Raw genomic sequence first — 12,341 nt, 5'->3', positions numbered from 1 at the left:
AAGCACGCTGCCTTTTGCCAGTCCACATAAAACCCATACCCACTGCCGTGGCTTCTCCACCTCCCTCATCACCACCTCACAGGCACAGCCCTCCTTGCACACCCCTTTAGTTGTCTTCTCTGTCCTCAATCACCATCTCTAACACACAGGATTTGAGGCTGCAGAAAGCACCAGCAGCTGCTCACCCGGCCACACCTGAGCCCAGGCTGCCCTCTAGTGATCAGCACCATTCAAATTTCAACCTATTTAGGGCTAATTAGTGACAGCACCTTGAAATTTGCTAACAGGGACCTCAGTTGTGGCTGTTACCCCTTCCCGACTGCCCGAAGCCCCTCGGTGCACCCCTTGCCAATGGGCCGTGCAGGCACAGAATTAATGGACATAAAGAATTCCCTATAAACCACAGTCCTAGAGAAGACATCACCAGAAGCAGAGAAAAACCTTTCTATTTACACCAAGTGTCACCAAAGCTGATAAAAAATAAGCTTGCCTACTCCTAATGCTCACACTCCTTTCTGCGAACCTTCTTTATGTCGTAACTTTTGGAAAGATGATTTTAGTAAGCTGGGACATTTACCCATTTTCTCATTTTTTCAAGATGTCTCTTTTAAAGTTTTCCACCTGGTTGTCTAGCTACCACTCCTATGGATGCATCTGGTAAGGCGGAGTGCTCTGTCTTTATCACATGTGGTAAAAGCTGAACTGGCCAGACTGCTCCAAATATTGCGTTAGAAATATTCCTGCAGACTGGAATCTCCCAGGCTACCAGTGAACAGAAAATCCAGTCATGGGCCTTTCTGATGCAATGGGGTAATAACCATAGGGAAAGCAATAAATAATAGTGTAAGGGGTACCAACCAGATGCACAGAGGGTTCCTGGGATGATGCCGACCACCGAAAGGCTCCAGCCGCTAACTGAAGGACCATTAAAACACTCCAATCTTGTGGAGAGTCAGCTTGAACTTTTTAAGTAATAAAATGGGGAAATGGAGGAAAATGAGGGTTCTGCTTGTTTGCCTTGGTCTGGATTTCCAAGGATGGCAGCTGTTTTTCCCAAGAACTTTGACTTCTAATTAACAACATGACCTTCGGTTTCTCTATCGACATCAATATGTGAATTGCTCACTTAAAATGTGAATCCTCCCAGGCAAGATTAAACCTTGGTGTACACCTCTACAGCCTGAAACAAAATCAGCCCCTGAAAGCTCATCCTGCACATGCAGCCTTTGCAAACACTGGAAAATATTACAAGGAATTGAAATACCAGGAGTTACTAGAAATTCAGCACTTTTGCTACAAGTATTTAAAGGTCATGTAACTTGGTTTATTCTTTAGTATTTGAGAGTGCTTGGAGTTGATTTTCCCCAGGTGACCAAGCAGAGTGTTCAGACTGTAGGAGAAACACCCAACGTATCCTTACCAGCACGTGCATCTTGCAGCTTTAAGAGGAGCACTGCTGGCCGACCCGTGCTGTTCTGTGCCACTTCAGCCCCATGGCATCTCAGCATTTCTAATTAGATTAAAGATTATCAGCGCTTCCACCTCTCCATGCACAGCTTGGCTGTTGTGTCTAAAGGACAGTAAAACACTGGAACAGCCCTCTCCTGTCAAGCACAGATGTGCCTGAAGCTGCCCCCACATCCACCCTGCTTGTTACTGGCAAAACCACACTGCTGTGTAAGACCTGGCCTCGTGGCCTTAGGCAAACCACTGCAGCTTAGTCAAGAAAGTAGCCACATTTTTGAGAGCTATAAACCACGTCTGATGGGCTCTGTCTTGAAAGGGTTCCTGTTCACCACCGTGAACAGACTCGGCACTCCCAGGCATGGAGTGCTTGGTGTGCTTTGGATCGCAGCTGGCTGCTAGAATTATGCAATATTTGGGTAAAGTAGAAGATTAGGTATTTGATAACAGAACTAGAAGCAAAGGGACAAAAAAGAGCAACAACAAAATCCTATTAACAAATATTAATGAAAAATTTGGTTTGATTTCTTGCTGCCCTTCGGAATTCTCCTTCGAAGCACCTCCTGGCAGCCACCACCAGAAACAGCAGATCCTTTAAACATCATTTCACAGAACTGACACACTCCTTTGTTATGGTTCTCTAATCGGTTTTACAGATCTTTACAATCAAATATAAAAAAAAAAATACAAAACTGAAGGGAGATCCTGGCAGCCTACCAGTCTCCTTCCTACTTGGATCCATGACACAGTAATCTGGTCCAGGGAGCCAGCAAAAATGCAAGTGCAACTTTGCTTTACTCGCCAGGGCTTTTATCAGAAGATTTCTCTCTTAAGAAGTGCGATTTACCCGACACCTGGCTCTCCTTCTCTCTGCTGGAATGGCCATCCCTGCTCCTCAAAGCTTTCTAATGGATAAGCCAGCACCTTGCATTGATCATGGATCCCCCAAAGGATTTCTCTTGGAACCCATCGTCTTCACAACTCCTCCTCCTGGCATTACACTGGGACCAAACAACGGGGACTCGAAGATGGTGCGATGTGGCTGGCTGTCACGGCGACTTTCTTGACACTCCACTGACATTACCACCTCTGGGTCACAGAGCCCCAAAGAGGGAAAAACAACAACAAGGCTGCTGTGTCCTTAGACATGCAGGAAACAACAGGGTTCTGGAGTAACTCAACCTGCTGGTTGAGCCTCCTGCCTAACGCAGTTCATTACATTTAATGAACTTATTCCTATGCTGAGTTAAGTAACATTGGAGCTTTGCTGAAGCTTAAAATTAAGAAAAATAACCAGTTTTAACTTACAGTTCTCATGAGGATGACAAATGGAGCTACCACAGCAGCTCTGATGGGTTTTGTTGTTCAAATGCCTGCTCACTTCCAATCCGACTTTGCTTAGATTTAAGCTCCTGGCGCTGGACCTGCCTGTGACTTATCCCATCAAAAACACGCTTGCAATCTTTCAAAAGAGATCTTTTTTTCCTATCTAGAATTACTTTGTTCTTTGAAACTTTTCAGCATGGCTTGGCCACATCCTGACACAGAATTCACAGACAATTACTCAACCACTTGTCTTCTACAATATCACAATCTTTTCCTGAGCCATAGTGTTCTGACAAAACACCTTCTTCCTGCTCTCGACTTAAGGTCGGCATTCCTTATGCCTAAACCAGAAAACTTTACCCGTTTTCATAATGAAACAAATTGTGTAAGAATGAGACCCCAAAAGACAACTACCTTCCCTCCATTGTTGGCTGTCTCTGATAGTCCTTACCTTAAACATATATCCTCCTATCAACATGATGTTTTATACTTTCACTTCAATGCCAGCCTCTGTTTGGTACAATAATGTTCAAAAAAGTTTGTGGGTTGTCTTGCAAAGGAAATTTTGGAAGCTCTGAAGATTTTCTACTCTGATGGCACACGGGCACCAGCACACAGCTCCAGGTGACAACCTTTGGTGTCACCTTATGTGCAAGTACTCAGGGAATTGTGCCATCCAGTTTACAGGGTGGAGGCAGAAGAGGGTGAGAACAGGATTCAACATAGCTAAATTTTTGATGATGATCACAAGGACATCGTTTTCTGGGCGGTTCTTAGTCCATTCCCTTGGTAACTGAACGGGCACTTCTAAAGCATTTCTATTCCATTTTAAATATTTTAGAAGGAGATGAATCTCAGAAGTTACTGCTGCTGTCTAAGGAGTATGGGGTGAGATGAGGAAAGCAGCTCCAACAGAGAGACATACACTGAGGGGGTTTGTGTTTAGTGAGAGGAACCCTAACTTATCTGACAGTCATCAGTTTCAAATATACAGAGAACTGAGAAACAGTGTCAGCAGGCTTCATTCTAGGAGTTTAATTGGGGAAAAAAGTTTCAAATAAAGATTATTTTTTAAAAACCCAATCAGCTAAATCAAGGACTCCTCACTTTTTCCTGTGAAGTATTTTCTGCCTACTGTTAACTGAATAAGGATAAAGGACTTTTGAATTTCTAGATATAAATTGAGGTTAGTGAAGGTAATGTTACCTTTATGTGGCTAAAATTGTATTACCAATTTAATTACTCTTTCATTTCTGGGTTAATGATTAATATCAGCGCACTGATAGTTTTATTCACGGTACTGCAAATAAAAGGAGCGCTTTGGTTGTATTTTCGGCACACAGGTGCTTGCTGGCAAGCATGAGAGACCATGCTTGCATTTGGAGGGACAGTTGGCACTACAATTCATGCTACTGAGGAACAGTTCCCTCTTCAGGATTATCCTAATACAACATATTTTAAACAAATGAAAGTCACCTTAGCATTCAAACAAGACTGCCCAGCTGAGGCACTTACCTTCAGAGTGTACACTCCCATCCGCCCCGGGACCTTATAGAAAATGCCCTCTTCCCCTCGGGAGTTTGTATGTAACATAGCATTCAGGCATGCAAGAGGAGAAGTCCCACTGAAAATAAAAACACAGGATTAATTTTTGTATTTCTCTGGTCATTGTTGATCTTCTGCTGGGAGATGATCACGGTCCCTCACCTGACCACCAAGCATGCAGCGGCAGAAGAGCCCAGATCCAACCTGTATTCCCCAGAATACAAGTTGGAGCTGCCACAAGAAGCAACAGTGAAACCAGTCCAACGAACCCACGCTCCAGCTCCAGAAAATAGGCAAACAACCAAAAAAACCCCCAAGTTCAGGCTCTCCAATACCTCTTTGCAGAACATCAAGATGGTCACAAATTCTTAGAGCTCTAAATGCTCAAAGCTGCTCAGCTGAAACTCTGAGCAGATCTGTTGCAAGCTCACTACTGGCTGCAGAGGGATTTACTTTTCTGGAAAAAAAACCTGCAGCATGGTGAAATGGGGGTTGTGGGATAGAGAATGGAAACCAATTTGGCAATTTTAGCAACTCCCTGAAAAGAGCCGAGATCTTCAATCCCAGCCCCAAGAGCTGGGACAGGAGCTCCATCCTTTTCCCTGTGCTGGTGGGGGTTTCTTTGCTTGTTTTTTAAGCTATCCCACTGCAGACAGAAGCAGAATCAGTGGGCACAGAAGACAGGTAACTTTTGTTCCCGTTGCTGGGTCAGGCAGATCACACAGACTATTGAAGAGCTGCCACTGCTTGTGCAGCGCGCTGGCATCTTGCACTACCCCTGCACAGGAGATGCAAGATTCAGTGCAAAGTTTTCACCTCCCAATAACTTGTCACAAAGGATCAGACCGGAACCATCAGATGGACTAAAATCCTAAATTTGTGACTGGACGGCCAAAATTCCTGGGTGGGAGCTACAGCGAGATTGCTACTCATTTGCAGTATGGTTTGCTATAAACATTCAAACGAATCTGTATTGAGAGCAGGGAAATGAGCCCTGGGAGGAAATTGAGGTGGAAGTGAGGCAGAGCCCAGACCTCTGGCGGCTCAGGCAGCTCACGCTCACTCCAGGTTAGACAAAACAGCAGCAAAAAGCTTAGCTCAGTCACTGAAATCTAACATGAGCATAGGCTGATATCCTGGAACAGATTCCAGGGCTCCTCTGCACAGGGGTATAAACCTGCAGTTGGAGGCACACAGGGAATGCTGCATCAACCACCCCAGGCTGGATGGGGGCACCCCTGGGTGCTGCTGTCCCCCCCTGCCCCAGCAGGGTGCCCAGCCCCTTGTCCTGGGCTCGGGGAGCTCTCCCAGGAGCAGCCCCCGGCCCCTCTCGGGGCACCCCTGGGCCCAGCAGTGCTGCCTGAGGGGCAGGGGGAGCCTCTGGGCCTGGCCCTGGGCAGCGCTGAGCAGAGCCCGGCTCCGGCCTCTCCGCACCTCCCTGCGGGTACTGACGGCCATGGGGGAGCTCCCCCGGAGCCTCCTCTGCTCCAGGCCCAGCAGCCCCAGCTCTCGCAGCCTCTCCTCACAGCCTGGGCTCTCCCTGCTGGGCCCAGGTCTCTGTGCTGGGCGCCCAGGGCTGAGATAAAGCAGCTCACAAACCACAGGACAATCACCATCCCCGGAGCACACCTAATATTTACGTTACTAGACCCAATCCCACCCGTACTGACTGCAGGGCTCTGAGAATTCGGCCCCTGATGTGGGAGCACAGCTCCAGCCAGCCAGTGGGACACGCAGGGAGGGGGCACCGCATGCTGGTGGCAGGGGCGAGGATTCAGAGCCACGGACACGAGCCGTGTGTTATCAGGTGGTTTGTGGGACCAGATGGCCACCTCCTAACCTAAATTACTCCATGTAAAAGGTCCCCCATGGTGTTAAGGAAGAGGCAGTGCTGCCCTGCTCTCTGGCTCCCCAGAGCAGTGCCTCAGCACACAGCAGCCCCACTGCCTGCATGACACAGCTGAGCGAACGCGTGTGCGAGCCGCGCTTGGCCCAGCTCTACGTGGCAATACAAACACCATTCCCATCCTTCTCCCACCACAGCTCATCAGCTTTCTCCCCGCTGCTGCATCTAGAAAACAACCAGAGTTTCGTATTTCTGGATCCCTGATGGCACACTGAATAGCACCGAGCGCGCCGACGTGTGCCTGCACTCAGGAAAGGCCTCAGATGGTGACGAGAGGCCTGCCACGTACCTGACCTTTCGTTCATCTGAGTACATTCTTCTTAAAAACTGGATCAAGGCAGAAAATCAACGCCAAGCATTTTACAAAAGTCTAGGCAAAGCTGTGCTCTGGAAGCTCACCAAGGAATGAAGTCTTGGCAGGACCTATCTTTACAAAAGCTATACTTGTCTGGCATCTATACTGCTCCTGCTCGATTCCATTGTTTAACAGCTTACCCATCACTTCTGCTTTCATTTCTTCTCGCATTCACCTGTCTACAGGCACTTGCCTTCCTCAAACGTTAGAGATCTGGCACAAAGCTAACATTATTCGAGCCTTTCATGCACCTTATTGGGAAAACTTTAAGATCAGTCAACAAATCCCATGTAACTTTCAGAAGTTTGGGTTCAGTATGGGTATAAGATACGTGGCCCTCGTGTCATATTGCATCCTCCCTGCCTCTGTGATGAGCCCTTAGGAATCAGCTGGATATTACGCTGTTATTTCTGGGGCTTGCCTTTTTTTTTAAATGAAGGCCATCCCTTCCTTTTGCAGGAACACACACCAGATCATCAACCACTTCTGAAGGTTCCCTTGATCTCAGAAACAGTGGCTAGAGAAGCATCTCAATGGGAAGATGCTGCTCCAGAGGCATCACTATCCACTATTTCACTTCAGTCCCTCCCATTGCCCCCATACTGCTGCACGTATGGAGCTGTAGTCAGTCAGGTACTGCTGCCCATGAGGTGCTGTTAACGTGCAAGGCATTTCAGAGGTCTCAGAAGAGGACTCAGCCTTCAGAAGACCTCAGCTCTACTACATGACTAGGTCCCTACTAATGTATTCTTTCTCTTCTGGAGAGCAAGCCCCTAACTCAATTTCTGCATCTTCTGACCTGAAGCAGTCTCCAGCTTTGCTCGCTCCCATCGGTCACCTTGGACTCTAACCAAGCTCAAACTGTGGTTGTGGCATAAAGATCAGGGCTTTGAGGTGCTGTTGCTCAAATGTTCCCTGCTCACAAAGGACTTACATGACTGCTTTGAGGACAGGCTCATTGCAAGCTCTTGTTCTACCTGTTAGCTACAGAAAATTGGCTTGACACGGTGTATTGCCTCATGGACAACATGTGTAGGGTTACCAGGGAAGGAAAAACTAAGGTACATCCACACTGAATACCAAAGTTCCAGTCACACGCTGTCCTTCCAACAGCATTCCCCTCCACCACCTGCTGATGAGCTGATGATCAGGAAACACAGAGGCTTGCTCCTCCCCTCCTACCTGCCCTCTTTACCAGGTTTTTAAGTCTCCACGCAAAGAATCTTCCAAAATGAGCCAAGACTAATTTTTGCTTTTCTCATGTGTTAAGTTTCCGTATTTCCCCATCCCCACAGACCTCTCTGCATTCACTTAACAGGAACAGCACCCCAAGGAGCTGGTGGGCAGCACAGCCCAGCCCAGCCTTTTGGTAACAAAGGGATGCTGCTGTCAGCTAAATGCAATGGGGAAGTATTTGTCCAGATGCTGCAATCTGATGCAAGTGAACTATTAAAAGCACACAGCCACTCTCACACGAGGCATTTTGCACACTAGCAGTTTAAGAACACACTCTGAATATGAGTGCAAGTAGCATGAGGTCCTGTAACCCCTCTGCTGCTCCAACGTGTAGGGTATGGCTTTTGGGGGTTTGTTTGTTTCTGGAAACGGGAATGTTTATGAACCCAAGTGACAGTCTCTGTTCGTTCCATCTGCAGCATCCTTAACTGGTGTGTGATATGTGCTGTTTAACAACCAAGTCGGTACAATGCCAAACTCACTTTCATGCCATTGACCTAGAAGGACCTAGAAGGGAGATGGTTGCTTTTGTTCTTTTTTTGTGTGTTTCTGTTGTTGTTGTTGTTTTTTTTTAAATGAGGTGTTTGGGTTTTTTTAAATGTAAATCCATGAACATGGATTAAGATACTTCATGTAGACAGGGCACACTTAGTATTTTACTGAACTGGAAAACTAAGTTATAGAATTTCCCCCAAGAAGTAGTTACTATATGAGAAGTTACAAAAGGATGTTTTTATTAAAACATTAAGTAGCCTACATATATGTACTTTTTTTTTTTTTTTTTTTTTTTTTACAGCTAAATAAGCATTTCCAGTATTTGTTCCAGCAGGTTTTTCAGTCCATAAAGAGTTTTTACATCACATGTACTACTCAGGTAGCATGAAAAAAAACATAACATTACACGAGGCTTCCACATAGCTGAGAGGCTGCACGACAGTGATCCAGCTGGCAGGTTTTGTGGAGAGCAGGTAGAGGATCACGGCTGGGCTCTGCCTACAGCCAGCTCCAGCCTGAGCTGGGGCATGCCTCTGTTGCTCCTGGCACGCAGCAACTGCAGTGGCTGCCTTCAGTCCTTGCTTTACTTCTTAATTCAAGGGAGGGGAAGAGCACGATTTCAGTTCGCCAGTCCCTGCCTCTCTGATCACCCAGCTGCAAAGACAGACTGGCAGCAAATTCATGGTGTCAGAGCAGGGACCGTAAGCTCTTACACCTCAGAGCTTTATCATAAAACAGCAACACCGACTTGTTTGCTGCTGGAAGCCTTAAACCACTGTACTTTTCCACAGCCTATGTGTTATCCTTCCTTGCAGCATATTTCAGCTTGGGAAAAACTAGGGAGTAACACGTCCCCCCAGGCAAAGCTACCTTCATGAGAAGCAGGAGACACGGTTTCAGCACACGCATAGGCACTGAAGTACAGCACCAAAAACACTGGCACTTACAGATGCTGCAATAAAGCAAGTACTCACCGATACTTACCAGGTGACCACCCAGCACAGTGAACAGGCTGAGCAAATACACGTTCTTAAACTCTGTATAATTTATTATTATCTGTGTTATTTATTATTATCAGAGCAGGCACAGATCTTTTAGCTATACAGCTGCATACAACATTTATTGTCAGCCCAAGAAGCAGTACTCCATGAGCCTCTCTAGAACCATTTCATTCCTCTGTGTTGGGACAAATATCAGTGCCTGTAAAGTGTCTATTCTGTTACCTTGCTCCCAGCCGTCCTCCTCCTATTGCTGTTCTCAGCAGCAATTTCCACTGAAAATCATATTTTAGGAATTATTCTCATCTAACACTAGCTTCCCTGTTAGAAACATAAAATTTAACAGATTTATTGGAACTTACGAATTCATTTATAAAGTGTTCATATTTATAAACCTGTGGCTGCTACATGAACTACAGCTACAAACAAGGGTTTCTGGTAACTTCTAAATATTTATTGTACTTTGAATATTAACGTTTTCCATATGTGCACTTTCATCTCAGTAACGAATCAAAATTTCACCTTAATTAATCATCCAGCAGAAGTGACAGGTGCTCTGCCTGCAGAGCAGGCACATGCTCCTCTTACTTGATTGGACTGCTGAAAGGGCTAAAACAGGTTAATAACAATCTTTATAGCTAAAAGGTAGTTTATGAGGCCAAAATAGACATTCCAAGCTGTCACCCCTCCGAGCATTTCTCTAAGCTACTTCGCTTTTCCAGCGGCCGCGTACATACCAGGTCCTCCTTCTGAGAATTGCCAACCTTAAGCCTTCATTAAATCATGGCATTTTACATTCCACATTACATTCAAAGCTTCTTCAGACTGAGCAGGGAAAAAGGGGGTTGAAAATGGTAAATGCACACACGGTTAAGACGAGACATCCCTATTGCGAGCAGCTGCCTGTTCAATGGGAGAAGGAGGTGAGAGCGTTTTTCTTTCCCTGCTTCCAATTCCACTACGTAATCCTTTCCAATCAGCCTTACCCCTGCAACCTCGGGAAGCAAGGGGATTTATTCTGATTTGAAAACAAAATGTGACTGAATCATTTTGTCCAGTCATCTATGGATGGGATACTGGATTGAAACACTGCAAAATTTTCATCCGTGCAGTATTTGACCTCACGCTTGCACTCAGAACGTCATGCAAGGTTTATTTATCTGTCAAGAGGCTACTTTATATTAAAGCTCCGTTTTTCATGTGTCGTTTATGCTGTTCCTCTGTGTGCACACCCAGCAGCTCCCACCACAGGGCCACCACCTCTGGCTCCAGAGCATCCTGCAGACAGAGGCAGCACTTGCCGCTGTGGCTCGTGCAGGAACACTGCACGGAGTCAGTGCTGTTACACCAGGTCAGCGTGGTAGCACTCAGCAACCCGGACACCACAGAAGAGTTAATTATCCTCTGCTGTAAATGGAAGCTTAATATAAAGTGCATCTGACAGGGAGCATCTCCATTTCACATTGTCACTGCAAGTGCACGGAACTCGATAAAAGGCCCGGGCTCGGCTGTGTTTAAGGGTGAGGGTTTTCCCCCGTTTTGTTCTTTTGAGCATCCCTTCTTCCCCACGTTCCATTTGAATCAGACATTCACACAATTAGCTTTTGGCTTATTAGTAAATTAAAATATGATTTTTTAAAAACGATAGGTTTAGATCTACTGAAGTGTCACAGGAGAGAGAGGTTGTAAGCAGATACCACAGTACCGACTTGAAGCGTGTTAACACACATTTATGATTTAGAAAAGCAGTTTTATTCTATGCATTAGATTGTTTCAGCCCATATACTCTGCCAAATGACCCCGGGACAAAGATGCACAAAAACATCATGCAAATCAAGCACCCCATCCCCACAAATTCCGGACAGCGATGTTAATTTATGAGACATTAAGCATTCACATGCTATTAGCCTGGTATTTTCCACAGACTTGCAAGCAGATTAAGATTTCACGTTTGCATTACACTCAAATGCTAATGCAAACTGCATGCAGGAAAGGTAGATTAAGGTAAGAGAAGCATTAACACTAGTTTTACTACTATTTCTTGGTTTCTAAGTCTGTGTGAAACAAGCAGTTGCTCTTTAATTAAGGCTTTTGCAGCTTGCGTTAATACAGAACAGTAGCTTTAGAACAATCAGCAGTGGTTCTTACCTTCTGGAGTTGGAGTGCAACCCAAAAAAAGGAGAGAAACACCCCTTTAAAAACTTTAGCAAAACAATCATCTAACCATTAATACGAACCCTCCTCCCCATCCACCAGAACCAAATTAAGAAAGCTTTGGGCAGATGTGCAGCAATACTACAAGCTAGGCTCTATCATACACATAAGTATGGAAGATGTGCACCCGTCAGGCTTTTTTTAGCTTACTTTCTAAGAAACTGGCATATATGCACCAACCCCAGGTAACTTTCAACCCCCCCCAGGTTAGTGAACTTCTATTAGAAGTCACGCTGACCCTTTAGAGGTCCCATATGTGGCCAGGCACCATACAGAAGTTGACAGAAGTTCACTTTTCTTTCCCAAATTAGGCCCACAGCTGTGGGTACAGCAGCAGCCCTACAACCCAGAGGAGCAAGACAGTCTGTGAGCAATTTATTGGTTGTGCCACATGCACAGCATCATCTCAGCAGCGTTCCCAAGGGTAAATCCATGGGCTGGCCAAGTCATTAATAATGCAGACTAACACACTGCTCGCTCCATTTCAGTATTCTCACTGATGGGGGGGAGGAGAAGAAAGGAGGGAGGGGTTGGTTTTGGTGGTGTTTTTTGTTGGTTTGTTTTTTTGTTTTTGTTTTTTTGTAGTGGGGGTAGAATTGGCTACAAGATTTTTCACGTGATAAAGCCAATTATTAAACACTAACACTCGAAGTTCCTGAGAATTTGTGCAAGATCAAAACACAGTGCCCTGAAAACCTGGGTGGTGCCAGTGAGCTGGGATGGAGCTGCATTTGTGTCCGGGTGTAGCAGAGGGCACTGGAGACCCTTGGATCAGGACCAGCCTGAAGAATGCTGCAGTGCT

General features: G+C 45.8%; 1 protein-coding gene and 1 long non-coding RNA gene across 2 annotated transcripts in view; both read right to left on the bottom strand.

Moving 5' to 3' along the window:
* The window catches only part of ASXL2 (ASXL transcriptional regulator 2), a 100,695-nt gene that overhangs the window by 58,169 nt on the left and 30,185 nt on the right, over positions 1 to 12,341 (bottom strand). The window contains exon 3 of the mRNA XM_082757270.1: positions 4,306 to 4,414. Coding sequence (XP_082613396.1) covers positions 4,306 to 4,414 — 109 coding nt within the window. The remainder of the gene's footprint in view (positions 1 to 4,305; positions 4,415 to 12,341) is intronic.
* On the bottom strand, positions 8,546 to 11,467 carry LOC309876679. The gene is made up of 2 exons (XR_014317235.1): positions 10,063 to 11,467; positions 8,546 to 8,981 (listed from the first exon to the last, which is right to left on the bottom strand). It is a non-coding gene; the product is annotated as an uncharacterized lncRNA (long non-coding RNA).

The sequence above is a fragment of the Aythya marila genome (assembly GCF_965140915.1).
Source record: "Aythya marila genome assembly, chromosome: 3".
In the NCBI taxonomy this organism is placed as follows: domain Eukaryota; kingdom Metazoa; phylum Chordata; class Aves; order Anseriformes; family Anatidae; genus Aythya; species Aythya marila.
Note: the sequence above shows the minus strand (reverse complement) of the source record. Positions and strands in the feature narration are given on the sequence as shown.